This window comes from Manduca sexta, chromosome 3 (assembly GCF_014839805.1).
Source record: "Manduca sexta isolate Smith_Timp_Sample1 chromosome 3, JHU_Msex_v1.0, whole genome shotgun sequence".
Lineage (NCBI taxonomy): Eukaryota > Metazoa > Arthropoda > Insecta > Lepidoptera > Sphingidae > Manduca > Manduca sexta.
The window spans coordinates 4,049,176-4,076,928 of NC_051117.1; the positions used below are offsets into that span (position 1 = coordinate 4,049,176).

The following is a 27,753-nucleotide window of genomic DNA, read 5'->3' on the forward strand; positions in this document are numbered from 1 at the left end:
CTATGAATTTGCAGCGCGCATTCTGTCAATCGCTGAAATTAACTTCTCTTAAATTTTCTAACGTTCCGCTCAACTTCCTTAATTTTTCTTTCATAAGATCCTTCTCCTGACAATAACACACAACAAAAAATGTGAAATCGGTCCAGTCGTTCACGCGTGATGGCATGACCAAAGGAAATAGGGATTCATTTATATATATACAGATAGTAATGCAATATCTTCGCCGTAGGACTCTATACAGGAATATAGAGTCAGTTAATGTGATTACAAACACGTTCAAAATTATCAGTGACCCACATGTTTACACGAGATTTATAGAGTGGTAGACGAAGATAAGAGGTCACGGGGTGATTAGGCCTACGATTTCATTGTGACAGCGCCAAATAAGTTTCTAATAAAGAGTTAAATTAAAATAAGTTCTTAAGTAAAAGTAGTAACGGTGAAAATAGACTGCTGACTTCTTAATTTGTACAATATGTGGGTCTACCTATAATGAAGTCTTTAAATGTTGTTCTATAGTTATTCAGTTAGTAATTTTCGGTCCTCCTAAAATACCGAAGAATTGTCAAAAAGCAAACGTCGCTAAAGTAAAGGCCTTCAGACAAAGATCATAATTTGCAATAACTTTCAGTGAAGACGTTAACCATGTACAGGGTTATTTGTAAAACACTAAATAACGAAGAGCGATACTATTAACATCATAAATGTTTTTCTATCTGATTAATTATTAATCAGATTAATATTAAATTGATTATTCTTAATATAAACAACTCTACGCGAAGAAATCACTAAACAAGAATACCGCACGCGAAAAGTTCCAAAGATACTAAAAAATACAGATCTAAAAATGTATCAGAATAACAAAATTAATACAATAAAAAATTGCTTGGCTGTTTTTGATAGATTAAATTGTTTTGTAAAGAGTCATAGAACAAAATATGTTGTTTCTAATGTAAGTAATAAAGTCCTGTGAAGGAATGGGTTTTACACATAAATCTGTATACGCTAAATTAAAAAAATACTTCGACCTGGTGAAGCAAGCTCTTTTACTACTATTTATAGGTATCTTACCTTTCTTCAATTCAATTAACACATTTCACCTAATTCTTCAAACCTAAATGGAACCTCTCCATATTTCATGACAGAATCTAATGTCTAATGCACTGCGTAGGCGCAGTGATAAAAACTTTATGAAACCAAATTAAGATGTTGCGGTCGACGATTGCTCAACATTAGATTGTTTATGGTTTTTGTAGGTTTATTACCATCCTCAATTAATAGGTTTACGGGTCTTGTTAACTTTGCTTGGCGTGGTGGTTAAATTTCGTGTGAATATTTAAGCATATGAGTCTCGGATGCGATATAGTCACAAAAGTAATGGAAAAAATTTCAAATTTCAAATTTTGGCAGGTGAGTCGTTTTTTTGGGTATTTTTTGTTTTAGCGATGATGCGGCCGACTGTGAAGCACACTTACTCATACGAAATCGATTCATTCGCGACTTGAAGAGCTCCAAATTGAATCTACGCGGAAATAGACACGACGGTAGAGAATTCCACAATTTGACTATCCGCACAATAAAGATAAAAAGCAAAGCGCTTAGTACTTGACTGTAGATAACACAAGCGAGCCAAAGATGCAAGCATAGCGCTTTGTAATTGACCGTAGTATAACAAAATCGGGCTTAGAATCACGCAAATCAATTCACAAAACATTTCCGACACAAAAAAGGCCTATAAAACTAACCAGACTATCAATAAAAATAATAGTTTTATTACCAACATAGTGTCGAAATTTATTGTTATAACTGATTTACGACTGTCTCACATCCCGTTTTGTTATATTTATGGCTATATTATTTTTATAGTGTTATTGCGAATTTATAGCTTAATATATTATTTATAACGCGCAAATTGGTCTGATCGATTTATCATATCAACGTGAATGTTGACAGGTGTTATATTTGGGCTAATTTATTTTTGTTTGTGAAATTGTAAATTTTATGATGTACGAAGTGTTTGGGGCTTCGCCGCGTGAGTAACCTTTTCTGCTACATAAGGCCCTAAATATTGCGACGCAAGCGCCATCTGTTTAAAAAATTCTACTGTTACGCATGGACTCAAATTAGCGAGATAAAAAGTAGCCTATGTGTTAATACAAGGAATGATCTACTACTTATATTATTCTAAATCCGATCAGTTTACTTTACTTCTAACAAACATCTTCACAATCTTTCGCATTTATTATTTTCGTAAGTAAGAGTGGTCAATAAACCTGAGCAAAAAATCTCAAATCGGAGAAACCTTGAAACAATCCTACCGTACATCATCTTTGTCTAACTCCAATGGTTTAGGCAGCGTACGTCAAGATAGCAATTTTTTTTCGACTTAATTTAATGTATCGTTATATTATGACCAAATTAAAAAACATCATTATAAATTGTAGCATTGTTATTCTAACGTAAAACCAATATTACTGTAAAGTTTCATCCAAATCCTTACAAACTTTCGCATTTATAATATTAGTAGGACTTCATGTAACAAATAGTATTCAATATACATTGTACTATCATTGAAACATAGTATGAAAAGTTCGTGCTTTCATCCCAAAAGGGTAGGCAAGGGGTTAACTAATACATTCACACTTCCTCGAGCTTTTATGCCGCTTATGATATTATGAAGTAATAGGGAACGAATATGACAAGGGACTAGCCTTTTGCCGTATCAGAAGCAAATTCTTTGACTGACTCCCAAGAGGTTAGTTCTTTAAGGTTAATCCTAGTTTGGGAGCCGGGGACTTATTATCATTTTGTGTTTCTCTGTCAGTAAATATCTATCACAGTTCATTTTCTTAAAGTTAAGGTTAAACTAAGTTTGACAGGTAGGGGACCTATAGTGTTCATCATTTTGTGTACACTCTGTTTGTTAATACCTATGACAGTCCATTTATATATTTCTGAAATAAACTATTTTATTTTAATCCAGAATATCTAATTATAAATCACCTGAAAATCAAACCCAAATACATCACGGTTCACGCCCAAATACCAACACCAACGACGTTAAAAAAAACAATAAAAATATATTAATAATCTTCCCCTAAAATCCGATGTAGTACATAAAGTATATTAGTCAGCAATGTTTAAATTATAAAACGATAAACGCCCGGAATGGAGTTTTGGAAGCTTTTAATCCATATGCAGCGAAAATAAACAAGTTCAGCTATTGTAAACATTTGCTGGCGAGCGTGCGCGTACGCATGTAGGAGAAATTGATCCGAGGTTATTGTTAAAAATAATATTTCTGTGTATATTATCAGAAACGCGCAGAATACTAAGTTGGTATAAATTATGTCAGTATTTATATTTCATAAATACAAGAGAAAAGAAGCTTTAATAAATAAACCATGGTTTATGAACAGGCAGTCGAGGAAAATATGAAGATAATTTTACCTGAAAATTAGAGACATATTTATGAACCAATTAATTAAAATATTATCTGAAGGATTCATTATTATAATACCTAAATGTGTTTCAATGATGTGTCAGGTCCGAAATCTTTGGAGGAGGCCTGTTTCACCAGTGCACTTCCAAAAGCTAACAAAAGATGTATCAATGATACAATCACTTACAATAAACTACATTGATGATTCATTTCATTCACATCTATTGTCAAACCGCTACCACGACCCCAAAACTCGCATTTCTCACGATCCAATAAGGAAACGATCGATCCAAAATGTCGTCCGACGTGCACGATTACCGAGTCGCGTTGACGTACACGCAACGCTCACGACTGTTTACAAATAAATCAGCTGGCATTATTTTATTTCTAGGCGCTGGTGCGGTCACTTCCGCCCGCCATGGTTCTAAATTTGAATTAGGGTCATTTGAAAATGTCCTCGGTTTTGGTAGAACAGTTACTAGCGTAGTTGTATGTCGGTACGACTGCAGGGAGGTCTCGGGTTCGATGCCCGAGTCGGGCAAAGATATTAGGTTTTTCTACTGAGTATCAGCCCGGAGTCTGGAATTTGCCTGATATGGCGATAGGCTCGCATCCCATCACATCATGGGACGGAAAGTGGGTGTAATAGTTGCGCCTCTGCCTACCCCTTCAGGAATAAAAGACGTGTGTGTCTACTAATACAATGTTGGCCAAATAGATCGACTAAACAGCTTGTGTTCACGGCATGACTTACCTACCCAAAATGTACACCATTCCGCAATAGACAGATTTGAATGGGGGTTACAAATAGACTATATCCCAGATTAATATAATATAGGCAATTTTATTCTGGTAAAGTCAATGCAAGCGGAACCGCAATCAATACTCAACACGTAGAAATATATTCGAAATGTCCCGACAACCAACATATAATTACTTATCAGTGATATTTATACTCTTTTAGATATTAGATTCTTTAATTAATATAAAGTAAATGTTACAGCGGTGTATCGAACTTTCTACCCGAAGGCAAAATCAACAAACTTTAATTACATTTGGAGATCATATTTAATTAATCGAAAATATAATACAGATATTAAAATACAAGCATACAAAAAAGCGTACGGCTAGCTTTTACCACCACCGAATCCAACCCGGGCACGAATTGTTTTTGACCTCTCTGAATCACCTAATCTACGGAAACAATACTAAAGAGTCAATTAAATAAACATTATAATAGACAAGATTAAAATTTTACTTTAAACGTAACAAGCGACTCGTGGTAGAGGCGCGGGTCATTGCACTCGACGCTTTTGAATTATGATGTTCGCTACAGCGCGGATATGCGCAGGAAGTTCCTAGATATGTAGATAGACCTTGGGTACTTGTTAATAGGCTAGCTACTTGACTGGCATTTATTTATTAGTTAATACCAGTTCGATTTCGTATATAAATATCGGCCCTGTATACTGTCCCACTGCTGGGCACGGGCCACCCTACTACTGAGAGGGTTAGGCTTTAGTCTACCACGCTGGCCTATTACGACTTAGTAGACGTCTCATACCCAAAATTAGAGGTCGTCATTACCTTTATAGGTCATAAAACTTATATGCTACTAATACAACTCTATCTTCTTTTAGAATAACAGTGTCAGTTGACGTATACAATAATAATTTCAATATATTACACACAATTATTATACAAGTAAATTGCATTTTTGCCTGTATTTTCTACCACTACAAAACTATGTATCTGATTGGCACCAGCAACATTACCTGGCTACCTTCGAAGGCCCTATTCCCACCTAGAAGGCCCCCTAGTATTGGACATGTTGATAGCAACCGTGATCATTTACCATCAGATGAATCGTACGCACGTTCGCCGTAAAAAAAATATTAGTAACAAAAATGGCTACTGATGACTTATGTCTTAACATAAAATTTAGTCTCAAATCACAATTTTAATAGAGGGACTGAATTTAGTGTTAATTATTCGCGCAATTTTAGGAATAGATAACGTTTTGATTTTTAAAATAATTGATTAAAAATAAATGTACACTTTAAATTCAATTACCTTAAAACTTTTCCCCAAATTAATAAATTAAGACGCAAATATCGAAGCAAGTATCAAGAATAAGACGTATCTGGCAATACAAACACGAAGTTAATTGCAGAACATTCCGTTAATTATTTACTTTGGAATATTAAAGGTTATCGGTCGCGACTTCCGATAACGAGAGAAACTCGTTCCTATTGATTCAATAATTATTTTATATGTACATGTAAAAATTGATGGGGTCGAAAAAAACGTATCATTGAATGTAGTAAAAATTTTGAAATTTGTGAGAAAAAACGTAATTTTAGCAATTTTTACTCTCTTGTTAAGTATATTCGTAGAATGATCTCAATCATCACAGAAAGTAAGCTCTGATCTTAATTTACCTGTGAGCCAAATTTTGAACCAAATCATTATATTGCTGCTTTTACTTATAACAACAATGATATTTAAGTAAAATGTGTAGATACGGCACATGTACTGCTCTTAGCTTTTCAAAAACGCACACTCATAGATAACTGATTATTATAATAAACTACAACATGATAGGTGGAAGTAGAAGAGTGTGTCATCATTTTCATTATTATCATATTGGGCATTGTATGGAATATTCGTTAGGCGACAAACTCCTCTTAACTGTTCTGTTTTCTATTCATTAAAAAGAGCTAATTAGCTCAATTTAGCGTGTTCGGTTATTTATAGCGCATTTACACATTTTTATTCAAAAACATTGTCTATTAATATCAAAATATTTTTACTTATTCTTACATTTATATTAGTATTTATTTTGAAGTTATATTGATATTTTAAAGAACAGTATAAATATCAAGTAGTATAAATAGAAATCATGTAAATAACCAAGATAGTGTGTACTTTATAACCAATCATTCATTCGTAACAATCACTATTAATATAAATTGTCTAGTCCAACATATAATTACGAAATATCTTATCAAACTCAATAAACTCTGTTCTTCCTATTATATGAGCAAGTGCTATTTGCAGATGGTTATTAATATCAAGTAGTTTATTATGATTTATTATAATATATATATTGTTTTCATGCCCTATTATAACAGCTCGATATTACAGAATTATATTGATTATGGACTTTTCATGTCGTTCATTTCCCTGAAATTTCTTCGTAAACACTTTGTAAATCTTCAAATATGAAAGAAAATACACCGCAATTCTTAAGATCTGATGGAAAATAAACATATACTGATATTCAAAACGATAAAAATATTATGCTGATACTACAAGATCTCAAAGAGATGACCACAGAATTAATAGCATCCTTACTTATGAAGAACCATACAGTAGATCACGTTAAAGCAGATAAAAACCAGTATCACAGAAGGTATGACAATTCTTATCAATTAAAGTATCGATCGGGCTAAATAACCTCAACGGGGTCCCTCTGTCAACGTTCCTATTGACCTTAAGCTCGCTGCCACAACACAAAACGACACAGAATGTTAACTCGTAAACTCTTCAAACGCACAAGTGTTATGACTAGTGACTTGTAAATCATTGGCAGTGACGGCTGCATGGCAATTTAGATTGCATTGTTTTGTTTGAATTGAAACGTTGTTTGAAGAGCCTTTAACAAATGTAATATTGGAATTTTTGGCTTAAATGATATTGTTTTTATTAAGAACAATCTAGGATTTATTGTGCTTATTATAATTAATGTTGATTTTAAATGTTTAAACGAAATCTTAGTTAAAAATCTGATTTAACACTTGGTAAAGCATTTAACTCTCAAATTTCTACATATTTAATATAGCGTAATATCCATACCAAAATATTACTTTATACAGCGTGATATCCAAATAATTTAAATATATTTTCGTCAACAGAATATAAACGAATTATTTATATCGTGCGAACTGTAAACTAAAAGCAAAATCATATTGAAATATCCACGCACTATTAATTCCTTATAAGTTGTCGATGCGTGATCCACTTAACTGATGACGCAAGCCTTCTACAAAATATTCCTCTATTTTGTGGCGAGCACAACGGGCGCACTGTGCCGTAAATTTATCTCGAACAGTTGCAATAACTTTCTGCAATGACGTCACCTATGATTGTATTGCCTCAACTAGAATGCATTCAATTTGTATTGCATTTGTTTTATCGTAATGTAGATTTTTCATTTCTTAGAGTTCATTATCGCTGGTTTATAGCGAGCCTTCTAAGTGTTTTGAATTGAAATTGCCTTCTCAATTGTAGAGGACTTGCCCGTGACTTTGTAGTTTGCAAAGTGGACTTCAATTTTATTACGAGCTTCTTCCGTAGGGCTGATTTGTCACTGAGTGGCTTTTAATATGGTCACAATTTGTATGATGAAAGTACCCACTTCAACCATCATAGTTAATTTCTTACTCAAGCATTTATTTAGGCTTTACGAAGCTTAGATACTTCATCATCATTTTGTAAAAGAGCGCAAAGAAGCAATTAGCAAACAATTATCAAAGAACAACTAACCTTTGCAATTCAATTACGATGCAAATTTTAGTTGCAATTAAAACAAACTTAGCTTAACTGTCGTTCTGTACATTGTAATTGAGGGAACTGACACGAATATACATTGAATCAATAACGATATCTACTGACAAGTGAATGACATGAAGCCACTTAGACCGAGGCTGACATCATGTAAGATAGAATTGGATGAATCCCAGGACGTAGAGACGTGGATATGTGAAGTAAATTTAATAAACAATACACATTGACAGGCTTTAGAGGCTAATCTTCGAAATGTTAGAGATGAATTTGACACAGAAATTTAGCATGATATATTTTTTAATGTTAATACCGATTAAACAATGGCTACTATAAGTATAATCTTGGAAAGAGCTTGAAGATCAGCAATCGACACTAAAGACGAAATCTGACAAGCTCTCTCAAAATTGACAACGCCAAAAACATCCCGATATGGTAATGCACATTAAACTCTAGGTAAACAAATAAAAGATGCTACCTAGACGCCTGCGCATTTAATTACCCCACTAATTATACATACAACTCCCATACATTTGTATATGCTGGGTGTTATAAAATCCGGAATGGCTCGTAAACTCGGCCGGTTGCGCTGGGGTATTTTTTTTATAGTGATCCTGACTAGCAAGGTTTTTGACCTTTCACGACAACAAATGTGAACTAGATCGTTGTTGAAATTTCTTAATCATTCGGCCTATTAACAGCCTGTTTTATTCCCTTAGGGGCAATACCAAAACATTTTAGAAGGCAATGTGATATATAAATTGAAGGAGACAATCACGGAATAAGATTAGACTTAAGCCGCTGAAAGTTTATCTATTTATATATTTATACATCAATATTTAAGCCTACAAAATATTTTAGGGGGTAATGTGACAAAAATTAAGGAGACTATAAGATTTAGTAGATAAGCCACTGAAAGTACATCAAATTATATTCACTTATGCACCAATATTTTAGCCTACACGAAAGTCAATTCTTACCAATTCTCTGTGCAAATAAAAGGTGCATTACCCACCTACGTACTATTTATATTGGTATACGTCCCACACGTTATAAAAATATAATTTCATATCTCTTGCCTCCCACGCCCTATAGCACTCATGCACTCGCGGTCATAATGAAATTGTAAAACATGTTTAAAAGTGTTTTACCGAAATTCACAATTTCACAAATATTGCGAAGGAATGGGTGTAGGTCAAGTGGTGAGAGATAGCGTGTTATAGTTTGAATTGTGACGATGTGTTTTTTACTAATCAATGATGAAAGTATCGTTGGAAACTTGATACTCGTATCGAGTATTGTTCAAAAATTATTTTTAAGCCTATTAATGAATAAGTATCTCTCGTTTATTATTCCGCCCCTTTTATTATCAGTCTCAATATTATTAATCATATACGTAAGAAAAACAATTGCTAGGTCTGGTTTATAATTATTATTAAAAAGATTACTATCTTCATAGAGCTTTAGCTACGGAAAGGTTTCTGGGACTAATATAAAAATACAATGTATTGTCTTGTATTATTATTGTAGAATATATAGCATAGTAGTATTGTAAATATTGTAAAAAAAAAGTACAATGGGAATCGAATATTCAAGCTAAATAATATTGCGACTATGACGGTTTTATTACACATAAAGAATTAAGCAACTTGCAAGCTTTTCCTTCATAAATTGCGCAAATCTTAAACGTTATTAACATAGAACCTGACACATTAACTGGAGCATATTTGTCTAACATCAGATAACTTAATACTAACGGACAAGCCCGCTCGACTCACGTCAGGAAATATTGGAAATCAGTTGAAATTAGATCAAAGATAAACGTTGTTAATTTATGGATTAATTCAGTGTCTGTATTGTGACATTTAGCTTTTGCTCGCGACTATTCCCGCGTGAAGTATTTTGCTGGGACAAAAGTCATGCTTTATGTGTTTTCGCGATAAAATGCCCTATGTCCTTCCCAAGGCCTTCAGCTATCTCCATACCAAATTTCATAGAAATCCATTAGGGAGTTTTTGAATAAATCTCGTTCATACAGATGCGACGGAGGACTCTATTTATTAATATAAGAAAATAAGTTAAATATAAATATTTACTTATTAATATATACAGTCTTACTTATAAACTTGTTTTAGCGTTAAGAGGTGGATAAGAATTGCTTAAATAGCTGTCAAAAACAGCACCGGTTCCTAGTTTAAAGCTTATTAAGAGTCAAGATGGCTTTGATTTACAGCTGGTCGAGTAATTGTGTTTTGACTAAGCATAGCTTTGCGAAATTTTTATAAGTAAGACTCATAAAGTGTGACTAAAAAAAGCCAAAAATATCAACTCCGCCTACCGCGAAATACGATAGAAATTTCCAGATTATATTCTACCATCATCTGCCAGACTAAATTGAATCTTCTTTGAGGCTCGCAATCCCGTTCAAATACCCAAATTTCCCAAACTGGAATTTGAACCTAAAACATCATCCACTTCCCTTACACGCCATGATAAAACCAAGGGAAGAACAAAAAGTATACAGTAGCACCAACATGAACCTTATGTCTTACGCAAAATCCTTTGCATTGCGACACAAAACGCGTAACATTTTTATTACACCCTCGCAAATGCAAGTGATACTGTTTTATTATGCTCGATAAAAATACAGACATGATTGTCCCCTGGTAAGTGGTACCTACTTTGGATTTTATTGAAATTTTACAGCTTCCAAGGTACAATTTTGGCGTTATCGATGATCGGAACTGTAGTGCTATATTCTGATAAGTCCTCGTCCGCGTTTGTGTTTGAACGCGATAAACTCAGAAATAAATGAAGAGATTTCGATGAAATTTGGTGTGGAGAAAGTTTAAGACTCTGAGAAGGATATGTGCTACTTTATATCCAGGGACTATACATAGATGGACTTAAATTCTGGGAAAACTATTTTACGGGTAAAGCCGCGAGCAAACGGTAGTTTTGATATATTTTACAATGTTATAAATAAGTAGCATAGTTCGTTGAGTCTGAAAGTTAACTCTCCATATGCAATGTAGTAAGGATTAGAGATGGTTTGTTATGATGTGTTTTGTTAATGAAATTTCGATCTATATTTACTTAGATGTGTTGGATGGTACAAGTTTGTAAAAAAAGCGTTTATATAAAAGGCTATTCTAACTGAATAAGTATAGGCAGATCACGTTTTTTTTATTCCTTCCTTGTTTTTGTTGTTTCCAGGAAATTATACTTTAGGACTCAGGAGTATTGTAGCTTCTTAATAATTCAAAAAAATACAAAACCAATTTAGTAGTTCCTGAGATTAGCACGATCAAACAAACTGTTTAGCTTTATATATCAGTATAGATTTATGTTTTTTTTATATAATTTCCTAAACGATTTTATGTTTTCAAATGGTATAAACAACTGTCAAAAGGCGACTTGATTACGGCGCCGAGATTAAAATATTTCCCGAAAATTATGGAATCTACTCCGATCTTTCAACAACCTCACATACAGATTTAAATAATCGGGATTTTTAACGACCTTGTAAATAATTAATTTAAAAATCGTCACCGCTATATCTTGTAAGTTAGCCCTTCTTATACATAGTTCATTAGACATTGTTGTCTCGCTCCCGCTACAACCTCTGCCTTGTATCGCCAGTTGTCACTAGTATGTTGTCTCTGTAAACAACAACAGGTGGTTGGTTTCCGAACGGACGCGCTTTGATAGTGTATTGTGTTACGCGGTTAACTCTTCACTAATGTTAAAAATGTTTTCCTTTTCCGATTATAGTTTAGCATATTGAATGAAATCACGGTTAAATGAGGAATTTGAACATTGAAACGGAAATATTTTCTGAACGAATTTCCGCTACGATTTCGTAAAATTTTTACTTCCGACGTTCCGAAGACTTCATGGTCGGATTTTGATTTTGTTTAAAAGATGTTCATATAGTTTTTTTGACCGTTATAATATTGGACAATAGAAATATAAAATCTATAAAATCATTTATATGAAGTAAGGCAATTTATATTATTTGTGTGTGCTTTGGTATCTATATGTTATGTTTAACTAAAAAGCTATCGTTACTACTTATTTTAAGGCTGAAGTTGCCTAAGCAACTAGTTTCACAACTGCAGAACTCGCTTGCGCTTGCCATCCCAAGACATGAGATGTTAAGTCTTATTATGTCCAGTAGTTACGCTATCTACAATGTTCTTCAAACCGAACACAACAGTGACTACACAATTAGCGGCAAAAATAGACATTGCGTTGGTATCTAACCAGACGGACTCTCCCGTATGAAAAACCTACCACTAGTCTATTAAAGTTAAAATTGAAATCCCACATAACCAATATTATCATATTTTATCGTTCCCTGGGGTCCCAGCAGCGTGTCGCTTTATACCCAGCCCTAATGAAACAATAAAACGTAGCATTAAATGCAAAATGAACGTTTATCGGTTCGTACGCGCGGGCCCATTGTCTCGGATTTATTGAAACAAATTATGAGTAACTGCGGTCGTATTAAAAGTAAGCGTTTCCTTTTTAAGGAAGGGTAAGGACCTGAATGGTGGGGGATTAAGTAGATTGATTCGAAAATGGTTCTAAGAATGAGTGGAATTAAGGACGGATTTTGAGTAAATCGAATTCGTATGAAAAGGAGTTTAGTGGATACTACTAATTTGTCTATGACCGGCATTCAATAAGGTACGTAACATTATTATCTATACGTACTGTGTCTCGATTTGAAGCACATTGTAATCAATTTGTATCCTATTTCTAAGAGTACAGTTAAATATTTTGTATCACACACAAACGTCTTTTATATCTGGCGGTGTAGGCAGAGGCAGAACTGGCATACGCACTTTCCACCATGTCAATTCTGTTCCAAAAGTTAGCGAGCCTATCGCCATATCGGGCACAAATTCCAGACTCCGGTCTAATATTGACTAAAAAAACCCAATACCACTTCGACTCGGGATCTAACCCGAACCCTCAGCACTGAAATCGTAACGTAATACAACTACGCCGAGACTGTATTATATATACTCTAAATTTTAGTCCAATTCAATTTAAGACCTAAACAGATCAATGCATTAAATAACCTCTTATATAGAATGTAGTTTGAATTACAAAATAATCTCATTCAATTGAATTAGTTTGATAAAAAAGATCTTATATCAACGATCTTGCAGTGTAGCATGTCTAAACTGGGTAATATAAATGGTGTTATTTTTTACATCTCAAGATATACGACTATAGAGAAGTGAAATATTTATATATAATAAAATTGTAATAGGCCCATGTGTACATTATAGATATTTACAAAAAATCTAATATCGAGGGTCTTTATTATTACAAACAATAACCGATTTTAGATTTTTTGTCTGTCTGTATGTTTGTACACGCACCATGGAGAAACTAGTACATAGAATTTAATGCAGTTTTCACCGATGTATTGGTAGAGGTCTAACTTAAAATATAAGCTCCATTTTATCCTGGGACAGTATAAAACAGGACTTTTATTTCGTAAAACGCTTTCACCCAGGCAGAGGTGCTAGCAAACACTACTATATAATATATTTATACAAAAATGTTTTAACGAAAAAAAGAAGCAAAATCTTGCAAAATTATTTATCTAACAAAATTATCATGTTCATTTTCTTATCAACAAACTTTATATTTAGTATTTTGACGGATCATTGAGTAATAATTATATTTCTTCTTAATTATTTGATAATTTCATACAGTAAATACATAACTCTTCAATACTTCCGTTAATACCCACAACAAAGAAATTCAAACATTAATGAAATCAAATTTTAAATTTCCAATAATCGCAAAAGGCAGCCCATAAAACCACCTTAATAGCTTTGAAAAACAAAAGTTGCAGTCATGCAACGTCGCGTGCGCACAGGAGCTGTAACAATCTGCGTGCGCGCACACTCGTTAAAATGTAGATGCGTGCTGTTTATTCGTCATTGATCTTTATTGGCGAATTTTAATGTCGACTTGGAATCGGATGTTGTTTTGATAAATTGATTGTGATGTAAAGCCGTGAGAGATCATGATAGAACGATCAAAAACGGGATGACAAATTTGTAAATTGAACTATTAATAAATTGAAATGGTAGGCTAAATATATTTTTTATTTTTTTGTACGGACACGGCTAAATGATCCTTCTGTAACTGATGGTAAGTGGTGGAGTCCAATGTCGACTGGCGAGAGATGATTACCTCACGATACCAGACACAGTTATGCCGGCCTGTTGGAAGCGAATATACACAGGCTGATCCCGGAACGCGACACATTTACGTGGGTCACTACAGCGGGTTTTAACAACTTGTGTACGGTGGTCGCTATCCGGGCGGATATAAAATATATTCTCTCACCAGCAAAATACAACCTTTATAGAATGAATATACGCTTGATATTGCTATGCAAAATGCTTATCGTTTCACACTCTAAATTGCAAATACATTTAAATTAGATAAAAATTATAAATTACGTCCATCTTCAATCATAAAATAAAAATATAACTCAAACCCTTCTACCCATATTCACAACAATAAAAACATTGTATCACTACGATTAATAATTGCTTAATAAAACCATAATAATATACATAAATTCCTGCACGAAGAGTGAAAGGAAAAACAGTAATCAACCACACGTCCCTAGTATAAAAGTATTATGTAATTAAATGAGCCATTTTTAAACAGTATAACGCATGGATAACTAATAAAAACTAATAAATATTCATAACACAGGTTGAGGGTACTACAGCGCGATTTGCGGACTCCTTTCACTGCAGTGTGTTTTCAAGAAAGTTATGAAAATGTTGATAATTATGAATCCTAGTCGAATTTCGACTACGGCGGCTTTCTCAACGGAGATTAGCCAGGTACGCAGGATATATTATAGTGCACAAATGTATGCGCAATGCACATGTGCACTCTGTTTCTTCACTCTCATAGTCCGGTGAGAAAGCGATCGGACATGAGCAGGAGAGATCATGCGCAGGACCAACGGCTTTACATGCTATTGAGTATTATGGTTATGGATATTAATATAATAACTAGTTTTAATTTGACATAAGAATAACCATCAGATTTTAATGAAATATATTCTTCATTCTTCTAAAAAGAAATTAACATTCATAGGATCTAGTGCGGTCCGACTTCATGGAACCGAGAATAAAAAATTGTTCTGTCAATAAAACTTCAACAAACAGAATCTGTACTAATATCTATACTATTATATAAAGCTGAAGAGTTTGTTTGTTTGTTTGTTTGTTTGTTTGTTTGAACGCGCTAATCTCAGGAACTACCGGTCCAAACTGAAAAATTCTTTTTGCGTTGGATAGCCCTATGTTCGTGGAGTGCTATAGGCTATATATCATCACGCTATACCCAATAGGAGCGGAGCAGTAATGCCTAATCTCAGGAACTACCGGTCCGAACTGAAAAATTCTTTTTGCGTTGGATAGCCCTTTGTTCGTGGAGTGCTATAGGCTATATATCATCACGCTATACCCAATAGGAGCGGAGCAGTAATGGCTAATCTCAGGAACTACCGGTCCAAACTGATTTTTTTTTTTTGTGTTGGATAGCCTTTTGTTCGTGGAGTGCTATAGGCTATATATCAACACGCTATACCCAATAGGAGCAGAGCAGTAATGGCTAATCTCAGGAACTACCGGTTCGAACTAAAAAAATCATTTTGTATTGGATAGCCCTTTGTTCGTGAAGTGCTATAGGTTATATATCATCACGCTATGACCAATAGGAGCAGAGCAGTAATGGCTAATCTCATAAACTAGGAGTTTGAACTGAATAATTATTTTTGTGTTGGATAGCCCTTTGTTCCTGGAATGCTATAGGCTATATATATCATCACGCTATGCCCAATAGGAGCGGAGCAGTAATCGCTAATCTCAGGAACTACCGGTTCGAACTGAAAAAATATTTTTGTGTTGGATAGCCCTTTGTTCCTGGAGTGCTAAAGGTTATATATCGTCACGTTATGACCAATAGGAGCGGAGCAGTAATGAAACATGATGCAAAAACGGGGACAATTTATTAGTTTTGAGAGCTTCTGTTGCGTGCGCTGCGTAAACGGTTAAAGTTATACAACAATAATGTATGACGGGATTGTTCCTCTTAAAAAGTTCTACAAAAATATATCATAAAACAAAGTTCCCCGCTGCATCAGTCCGCCCGAACGTGTTAAACTCAAAAACTACCCAACGTATTAGGATAAAATTTGGTATGGAGACAGTTTGAGACCCTGGGAAGAACATAGGCTCCCGGGAAAATATATATCGTGACTTTTATAACGGAAAACTTTAGCCCGAAAAACTTAATAACGCGGGCGGAGCCGCGGGCAAAAGCTAGTATATATATATAGCTGAAGAGAGAAATCAATATTGATCTTTTACAAAATTTACAAATTTAAATTTGCTTCACGACGTCCGAGTGCTATAATATTTATCCCGAACAAAATTTTTCCCACGGGCAGAGCCGCAGGCAATAGCTAGTAGACATAAAAGTATACACACTATCTAAATTTTACACTAAACAAAGTTACTTCGAAATTGCACGTTCAATATCTTAAATCTAAACAAAACACGTGCGCAACAAAACGCACTCGTGCGTACGCGACTATCGCACGAAATTTGCGTACGTTCTCTCAGTTATTAACTATTTTTAGTTCACCAAGTGGGAGGTCAGTTGATGAGTTACGAGTGATTAACCCAAATTCGTATCGAGACAAGTTCAGTCTAAATAATATAACGTTTAGTTTGTTTAATTGAGCTGCTGTGGGGCAATGGAGTTGTAAACGCTTTCGGTTTGCTTGTTCATAGATAGTATCGTTACACAGTGATTTATTGGAGTACTGGCTTTTCAACGTTTGTCTTGTTTTAAATCATTAAAAATTGTCTAGATAGTTGTAGCCAATGTTATCAGTGGACATAATAAGACTTAACATCTCATGTCTTAGGATGGCGAGCGCAGTGGAATACCAAACAATACTTTGTAACTCAAGGTGTTAGATGGTGTCTCTGCTGTTTATGAGCGGTCATATCGCTTACCATCAGGCGAACGGCAAGCTCGTATCGTCATACAAAGCAAATAAAAAAAGTTATTTTAGGATTACTATGGAATAAACAATAAAATTAAAACACGTGTTTCAATTAAATGTTCAATATTCAAAGAGTAATTATAAATACACGAAACATGAACACAAACAACCGTAGTATTAGGATTGACTGATACAGTAATAAAAGCTGATAAATGTTGTCAATTCACAATGCTAATATCTAAATTGCAACTTCTTACCATGTCCATAATCTGGAGTGAAAAAAGCAATTAGACATTTCTATGGCGACATACTACCTGCTCTCAATCCGTCCATAAGTCACAATGATGGGAATCGCGGTCCGAATACCCATCCCGTTTACCAATCTCTACTGTCAAGCAGGATGCACGGTCAGCCCGGGTTGTATACGACCGGAACTCCTTTATGGGCCCGATTGACCGATCGGTTCGTTTTTTTGGTCAATTCACGGTCCAGTCCGGCCCGTGGGACAGTTGCTGGCGACGTTAATGGATTAGAAAAAAGGGCCGTTTTGACCGACGATAGGCGGTTGCAAAACATAAACATTGGTATTTATTGTGAAATTGGGGCGATAATTTCTTGGAGTTGTGAAATTTTTTGTGATGTTTTTTGTAGATAGACCAGTTTTGGCGCCAAATCCATTCATCTGCCGACTCGTCAGGTTTTTTTGGTGTGACGCCTACTGGCGTTTTGTGAATTTGTCCCACTTGTGCTTGGTTTCTACTATTATGTTTTTACAAAGTTAAACAGGATGCCGATACAAACATTAACCAATATTTGCAAAGTTATCGAAATAATGCTAATAATATCTTCCATCAATAGGTTCCTAACAGCCGTTTCCAATAAACAATCACAATCTCAATCTTCAATCCGATTCCGAGAATGAACCAATCAAAATAACTCATTTGTAAACGTGTCAAAAATACTTTCTTCTGATTGGTCCATTTTGAAGATACATCGAAAAAAGCGATTGGGATCGTTTATTGAAAATAGCGATAACTGGAATTAGTACATCAATCCGTATAATTTATTAACGAAACAATAGAAAACTATAAACATATATCCTTTAAAAACAACTAAAATAAATTTCAAACTCATTCCTTTAAGTCGAAACGGCGTAGTTAAAAGTCGCGGTAAATCTTCTCCACAATTCAAGTGTTTTCAAAAAACCAATAATTAGTTTCTGGACATTTATATTCATTTGAGTCGGGAACAAACGGACTCGACCAAAAATAATAAATCAATCACAAACACGACGGTTAAAACTCACCATTCCTCGTGTTCGAACTGAACAAAAATGAATTGTATGAAATTGTTTTCCTCAGTTCAATTTATAATGAAACTTGAAATGAAAAGACCATCTAACACCTGATGTTTCGAATCACTCAAATTTTAGCAAATGGAAGCCACCAGTTCTGTAGTCAACTAGCAAGAAAATTATCAGATCAAGTGACGAATGCTTTCAAGTCATTGCGTCAAATACGAAGGAAAAAGCATTTGAAGAAAATATGAAAAATATTCACTCACATTTCAAAATAATTATGAAAGAAATAGTCATTTATTTTCCAAGATGAATATAACTACAAGAATGTTACAGCCAAACGAATAACCACTAAACTACGCATAAATCAACTAAAAGACATCTTCACTGTCTACAATATTAACACTTGTAGTTCCAAGTTATATAAATCTAAACATATCCCATGTAAACGCTAACAAATTAAGATTTCTAGTTAAGGCGTCCCCTAAAACGGTCATAAGACATAAACTAACAGAGCTTGAGCCACTCGGATAAATAAAACATTTTATGAGTCTCATACGTTTTCCGTAAAGTATCAAATTATCTCAATAGACACATCTTTGTTGAGGAATCTATATGGGACGTCATATCATGTGTCTTGATACTAGATGTATTTTTATAATGTAATAAAGTTTCTATGTAATTTAAGCGATGATATTGCCTTGTTGGGACTTTAGAATAGGAAAGAAGAAATACTAGAACACAAAATATTTAAAAGAACGTATGTTATGTATTTCTGTCTATTTATTGCTAATCATCGTTCGCTTTAATGTTGAAAGGATGATATTGTAAAGAAAACTGGACCTTGATATTTCTACAGAAGAATCTAATTACTAAAGGCCAGTATCCAATAATGATACAAGGATAATATTATGTAAGGACATTTCGAACGTCGCCATATGCCATATTTTTTTGTCACTCAAGTACCCAGGAACAGCATGCGATGTTTCGTACGTTCTGATTAATGGCCATTTTTATCTTGCAGATGAGTGTACATGGAAAAAAAATTGCAAATGTTTTCAAGGAGATAATAAAGGAACTGAAGTATTATAAGACATTCACATGCTTTTAGGAGAATTAAAATTAACATCCTCAAACCTTTTATCACGGAATGGTTAGTCATATTCGTAACTAGTTAATTAACTCAAATTTGACCTATAGTTTCATAATTGGCAAACTTTTCGCCACAAGTAATATAAGGCTAAATATTTTTTTCAAATACATAATTTATATGTCTGAGAGCGTCATCATTCACAGTCCAAGGCACTATAACTAGACGAATCATGCAGACTTTATTTAGTTTTACTTACTAACAAACTACTCTTAACTTTGAAACAATCATCTCAAAACTTCTAGATAAAACCCATCATTAAAAAATCATATCAATCAATAAAAATGATAAACACATCGCCCCTAATTATCTCATATATTGTTAACACATAAACAATAAAGCCACACACGATGCACAATCGAGATCCGATGACGCTTTGTCTTAACGCCAAATAATGGTGTATTTTTATATGCCCCATGATTTGTGGAGCACAATACAACGGGATGCGGGCGGCTGAATGGCTTGCTATTGTGGTGACATGGAGTGGTTTCTTGAGATTAATATGGGTTAGGTAAGAGTGGAGTGAATCGAGTGGAACTATCCTACTAACCACTGTAAAAAATGCTAAATACCTGTATCCTGGTACGAAAAAGCCACTAATACGTCTTAATTACTAATTTCCAAGGGATCTTTGTTGTGGAGATCTCTTCGGGGAGATTAGGGGACTTGGTTGTTTGCCGAGCTTTACTTAAAAGCCAAGCTGCTAATAAAGTACTTAGCTCGCCATATCGGGAATAATTTTGGAATTTCTATAAAATCTATCTACATATTTTACGGTCATGAGATAGAGTATACACTATCAATTACTTTGCTTGACATCACTATCTCATGACTAAAATAGTAAGAGTATTTATGACTACTTGTTTTATTATTATTTTTTTTTATTCTCTTTCGTTGTTATATGAAAGAAGAGGTTAAGCTCCTTCTTTCCCACATAAGTATTTAACGATAAAAATCCATCTATCTAAATTCCTATAAATAATTTAATGAATTCCCAATTAGTGATAAGAATTCTTCACACATTCCTCTCTATAAAACTAAATATAAACCCAACATCTAAACTGAATCAAGACCAATTTATATAATCAATAAATCAGCCCGAAGAACCAGTAAATCTACTAAGAAATAATCAAACATAGAGTATAGCTGTGAAATACTTAACACTTTCATTAATTAATTTTATACGCTCGAATAAGCCGGTCTTCCTCCACACATCACTTCAAACATGCGACGACAGGCAAAGCAGAAACAAGACAAACGCACGACAACAATGCAAAACAATTCAATCAATCCGTATTTAGTATCACAAAAAGGATCAAAAGAGACGCAGAACACGTTGCAGTTCAAAGATTTCCAGTTAATGAATCAAACGACACGATGGCAACACCTCTTTTGTGACCGGACAAAATCGACATTGACGGAGCGAACGGAGCCAAAATAACCGATCGTGTCCAACCCATTGTGCGCGTTATAATTAGAACGGTTTGAAATAAACACGTGGCAGCAATTATCGCTGGAGCGGGTTAAATGAGCCAACGAGAATCTGTCCTTAATGCGTACGGCCATCCGGCTGCTGAGCCGCTGTTGTTGCGTGAAGAATTGCGTGGTTTCTAAGAAAGGGGTAATATAATGGATCGGTGAAGCGACAAAGTTGAGGGTGATAAAGAAAGCCTCAATGACGCACGTTTAGATTTTTTTTATTAACCTTTTGAACTTAAATACAATAATTACAATCGAGTTTACATGTTAGATCTTCCAGAATACAGCGAAATCACTTTTACCTTCTATTTCGCGTTGATATTTTCTCCAACTTCTAACGTTCATTATTCCAAGCTTCCTGGTTTAGCGGATAAAGGCGTAATAAATCTAGTCATAATGCGTGAAGTCGGCAACTGAATCGATCGGTAACGTGAAGAGTTATTAGACTCCTTTGAAAGTAACGTACGTATGGGCTCGGGCAAGTGGATGCCATAAACGCCATAATGTACTCAATCATAGGTAGAAAATTACAAATATGTTCATGTATGAACCATCAATAGAACGAAGTGATGAAAGATGGAGGTAATTTCTATGATAATTATAAAATTATCCACAAATTCCCTTGACATATTCATGATAAAGATGATATAAAAGATGTAATAAAAATATCCTATAAACGAGTATGTCACTGTGACGACTACATTAACTCTGAAAAGCTACTGCCTGCACGTAATGTTAGTAAAACGGTCTTATCAGATAAAATCGCGCAGTTTAGTAAATTAACATTTTAAAAGTTTAATCTCGGAGCGGTGCGAGTGAAGACTGCTGTGCCCCGGGGCAGCGTGTTAGACATTAATCATCGCGGCAGACCGCGGCCACGACTCCATACATCACGCACCCTTTGAGCCTGGCGAGTAGCTCATTTGTTAAAACGAGTCGCTTTAACGTCCTAACCGTGAACGTCTATTGAGACGTCAATACACTTCCTGCTCACGTCAACAATCAGGTGTCAATCGCATCCTCGAAAGTTTACGAGATCATTTTATTGTTGCCAGTTACGAAAGATTAATGCGGCCGTCAAATTGGTCGGCTTACGTGTCCGATGTTTTGCAATAAATTATCATTAAGTAACACCTTGTCTCACCTGGACCACGTTTTATGGGGCACCGACCGTAAAGCAGGCTTAATGTGCCGCTTCTAATCTAATCTAAAATTTTCTACCTGCTCCCGATATAAATTCTCTTATAGTTGAACGTAAAAAGTTATTGAAGTGGAAATAAAAATATGAAAGCTAATGGACGAGCGCAGCCACAAAGGTGTATAAGAAACAAATATGAATTTTATTGCTGATAATGCAAAAATATTTTTAATTGAAACCGAACAACAATGTTTGAAATACAGATAATTCAAAAAAGTTGTGCAATTATGTAATAAAAAGGGGCCGTCGCGCCTCCTGTCGATGCCTTCGAGGAGCTTAATGAACCACTCTTCTTTATGGACTAGTCCAATAAACGCGTCGGACGTTTAGAGACCGGATAACGTGGAACGATCGTAATATTAAAGGACACTTGTAGTGCAAGAGAATCATCATAAAATTACATATGTAGATGAATACGCGCGATACGAAACCGCTCGGCCTCCTTAACCGATAGATTATGTTAAGCTAACCATTAAAATAATTTAAAAACGGAAAGTGAAACATGGAGCTAAGGACTCAAACATGAACTGTCATAAATATTAATCAGTTATATGTAGCTGTTATTCAAAATTAGCACATAAAAACAACGAGTGAAATTCCTACACGCAACGCTAAAGGAATACAAGCGTCCAGTTTTAATGACACTATTAAAGAGACCCTAATAAATTGTTGATGAATATCGCAAATTCAAAAACAAATAGAGGTATTTGTTGCTTTTAAATTATATCTGTAATTTGCAAAATATTTTGCAACGAGTCAACAGTGTGGTATGTTAATTCGGTGTTGCAAAGAGTCACCTGAGACAATTCTCGTTTCCGATAGAAAATAAATATGAATACTTACTGGGCATGGTGGTGGTAATGAGTGGCGTGGTGCATGGTGGCCGGCGTGCCGGGCGGAGTAGTCGCATGGAAGGCTGCAAACGCCGAGGGGAACTGTAGCGGTAGGAAACCAGCGCTGCCTGCACTCCCGGGACCTCCCACTGACTCTCGATCTGGCATTATTCAAAATCCTAACACTGCCACATCACCCAGTCACTTCACGTCAGTACATCACAAACTAAAAGTTCCAAAATATCCACTTGTCAAGTCAATTCGAGTCTTATTTCTTCCATTTTCATCGGGAACGTCGTTACGTTGTTATAAATTATGATTTCTTGCATCGTTGCTTATGTGTAGTGCACTGTCGAAAACATGTTCCATTCTTCCGTTTTTTGCATCTGAAACAAAGAGTTAATTATTGTTAATTATCTTTTTAAATTCGGTAGCTTTGTTGGTGAATTAATGTTTTTTCGTTTCGTGTAAAGAAAAAAAAGTTAATGCGGACGCGTTAAGTTCGCGTGTCGACCAGTTGTTACTCCAATTGAATCTATTATGTCTTCATTTTACGAGTGGTTGGGATTAACCACTGGTGTTACGTTATCATGCGCGTGAATGTTAAACTGCTCAAGAATATTATCTTAATTTGTGATCGGCGCATCGTGGATTTATTCTGAGCATTAATTTGAATAAAGGTGTTATAACTGTTTCCGTTTCGTGTATACCCTTGTTCAGTGCCTTTTGTTTAAACGAGCTGTCACCGGATGGAATTTATATGAAACCATAAATTATATTTGGGTATTCATCACCTCTGTTTGTATTACTTGCGAATTTTGTATTTGAGGTTTAAAAAAATCTAGAATGATATATGCATAAATATCATCTTATCCTGCGCCATGCATGCCTAATCAAGTGACAAACAAACCGACGTTACGGTTTACAGTATTACTAGTATTAGCCGTGGTATCATCATGCACGGTCATCCATCATTCGGAGATCCCACGGTGCCGGGACGTCAGTTCGAATCGCGGTAACGACCTAATCTCAATGCTTCATACGTCGTTATCTCGACGGTCTTGTTTTTGCAATTTCTATCTAGACTTTTTATTACATGACTCAAAATTGGATGCGTTTGCGGGTTTTTTATCTATTTGATTTGACTTTGATTAGAGTTAGTGGTAAATATGAAAGGAAATTGCTTACTAATTAGGTAGCTACGTGATTATTTAACTTGATTAATGTCTAGAACATGAATAATCTAAGTTTGACGTATCAGCATCTGAATGACCACATTCAAACCATACAAAAGAGGAATATAAAGAACATTTAATAATTGCAATATTTTAGAGCGATGTATTTTGTTTGCGATAAAAAACGCACGTTTCATTACGTTAAAGATCACACGAGAAACGGTCTTAATTACCGGTGCGATGCGAGTTTCGGACGACAAAAAGTCGCGCGACAAATTGAGCCGGACCGGTCCACCGCTCGTCATTATCACATACGGGGTATTGGGGTGCGGTGCCACTGCCAGCGTGAATACTGACAATTACATCTTAGTTTATTAGTCTAAGATGGTCCCATATAAAGGTGAGGTTTACTTTGAAAAGGATATCAAGTATGCGAACGCTGATAACTAGTATTCAGTCCCTAAAAACGACAGTAAGCATTAAACGCATAACTTATTTGAAGAGGAATTTTATAAGTACGCCTTTTGCTATTGCAGCATGTTTCGGACAAGTGAGAGAATACATTTAGCCATAAATAAATAGCTAACATGTACTAATTTTAAACAAAACAGAAATCGGAATTAGCCATGCTATGTAAAACATAATAAAGTAACCAAACAATTTCATGGTAAACCTTTAAGTTATTAAGTATTTATTCGGTAATAACATCATGTACCAATTGCTATCGGAAACCGTTTAAACAACACTCAATAAATCGCTTTCAAACATTATTTACACCAAGCATGGCCAGGGCCGCCATCACAAAATTCTTTTCGTAATTAATGAAGATGTGATTGTTTCGGACGCCCGAGCGTTGTCCCCTAAATAACGATAGACACGTAATCGATCCCCACACGATATCGATGTATCGATACTCATTTTCATTGAATGAGATTTACGATGTTTATGCATGCGAAATTGGCGGGCGGTTCGAATATCGAATTTTATGGCGTATTCAAAATTCGTATTGTAAATTGTGAGTGCTTTCGATTAATGTAGTGTTTTTATTGCAGTGTTGTACTTATCGAGTGTTTTAAGGATATGACCACTTTATTTTTTTATTTATTCTTTGCAACAAATGTTCAGGAATTAAGAAATATTATTATATAACAATTATTCATTATATCCTTATGGAATTACTAGTATAAGTCTTTATAGCGAAGAAACGATTTCATAGTTCTAACACTTCTAACACATGTCAATTAGTGTTGAGTTACTCGATACATTAACACGCGTATTATGTTCGGAAAATACGTTCAATTACTGGCTCAATCGACATGTCTATAATTAGAGTTTCTTGTGATTCAAAATCGAGCAGCGAATGTATTAAATTCAAAGAATTACTAAGTATTTTTAGCAGAATCCGAGCAGTTCTAATCATTTCACTTGTGTTTGAAATAACTGAATTTAAAATAATTTTAATAGCTTTTTATCATGCTACACAACTTATTCAAAGAAAAATTATATCATAAATATAACTTTAGACGGCATTAAATGTATGTAGAACCAAAGTCAAATACAAAAAAAATATGTTATAACACAAAAATGCTGTATTGCTTGCGGCTTCGCCTGTTTTAAAAGCCGTTTCCGCTACAAAAGTACCTAAATTAATGTACCGATCTATTGTGCTAGATATACAACGCCACTGATATTTATTAAAAACAATCAGAAAAAAACTCGGTAGTAAAAGTAGCCTATGTTAACTCATAGGCTAATTTATCCGGGACACAGTCTATATTTGTGCCAGATTTCATCGTAATCCGTTCAGTTATTAATGAGTTTACTTCTAACAAACATCTAAACACCACAAACTTTCGCATTTATATTATTTTCCGCGTAAGGGACAAGTCCAAAGTCCTTTCAGTAATATTACACAAACCATAACAATCGACAACCCTTTTCCCAGCACTACGCCTAAAATGAGTGCCGCAATGCGCCCGCGCATGCCGACCGACTTAATACGACTCTTAATTACGATTTAATTGTTTTTAGTCGAACATTACCAACCCTTCGTGGAAACGTTCGGCTGGATAGTGTTTTTAGCGTCGCTTTGTATGTATATTATGTGAAATGTTCTTGTTTAATTCATTGAAAGGTATAAATTGACCAAATTAGCTTGAAAAATAGCTCTTAATAAAAGTGTGCTACTATTTGGATAGCCGAGTCATCCGATTTTTTAAATCTATTCGAAATTTATACGATAAATATAAAACAGTAAAATTTTTAAAAAGTCCTATAACTGTTTTTAAATATATTATTCGTACGGCTGCACATTCTCGCTCGCAACTCATGTCCTGTAAATGTATGAAACGAATGCTCAAGGGCGTTTATTTCGAGAAGATCCTTAAGAATAACGCATCATATATTCTTTAAAAATTGTATTTTCTAAGGCCGATAGATATTAGATACCATCTGGAGATCCATTTGGTGGTTCCTGGTTCTTGGCTTTAAAAATAGCTAACGTTAAAAAATAATAAGGAAACGGTAATTCTTCAATATTATCTAAAAAAATGTCGGTCACCATCCATAAAAAATTATAAGAAGCCAATTGAATGTTGTAATAATAAAACACCTGTAGTAACACACAATTTAAATTCCACTCCTTATTTGAACTTATCAAATGATCGTTAGTCTTATGCCAAGATTTGATCAAATATACAGAAAAGGCAGACAATAGAAAACGTCTGTTATGTTAAATCAAACATTGGCACAAAGTATTGTATGGAATTGTATTGCGTCGTGTTACATAGTGTTCTGACATAATAAGTGCGATATTCTAATAGCTTATGACATGAATTACCTAGCTTTACATAAAAATAAATGGAAAACAAAACAGTTCCAAAGTATAGCAAGGTTTTTTTAAGTGTTAAAATTTTTATTCCATATGAAATTCGATAAGTTTTAAAAGAAGAACTAAGTGGAACAGGCCAATTTTTTTTAAGTCAAAATCTGTCAAATTAAATTCTTTTTACAGATTTTAGTCTAACAGCCATTTTCCATAAACGATCTCAATCTCAATCTTCAATCCGATTCCGAGAATGAACCAATCAAAATGAATTATTCGTAAGAATGTTAAAAATACTTTGTTTTGATTGGTCAATGTTAGATAAACCGAAAATGCGATTGAGATCGTTTACTGAAAATGGCAGTAAGTAAGATGAATCAAGATTGTGTTCTGGTTAGACATTCATGTAGTACAGAGATTCCCAAATTTTTTTTCTCATAGACCTCTTTCAAAATTTTGCTGATTCCAGTGGACTTTTTTATTGGTGAAGTCAGGCCAAAATTTTAGTACGTTACTATCAAACCAGATAAATTTTCGTGGCTTACGAATTGTGGACCCCCATTTTTTGGTCACGCCAACGTTGACCCTCGCCAATTCTTCCGTGGACCCCTGGGCGTCCACCTGGACTGCTTTGAGAATCAATAATCTACTACTATATGAGAATGAAGACATCTGGTGTCTCAAGATAAGGGGAGCAAAAAGAACATTGTAGTTATTGT

General features: G+C 34.6%; 1 protein-coding gene across 1 annotated transcript in view; it reads right to left on the reverse strand.

The window, feature by feature from the left end:
- The window catches only part of LOC115456034 (zinc finger protein GLI4), a 194,786-nt gene that overhangs the window by 116,965 nt on the left and 50,068 nt on the right, over nt 1-27,753 (reverse strand). The window contains exon 3 of the mRNA XM_030184884.2: nt 23,046-23,421. Coding sequence (XP_030040744.2) covers nt 23,046-23,203 — 158 coding nt within the window. The 5' untranslated portion in view covers nt 23,204-23,421. The remainder of the gene's footprint in view (nt 1-23,045; nt 23,422-27,753) is intronic.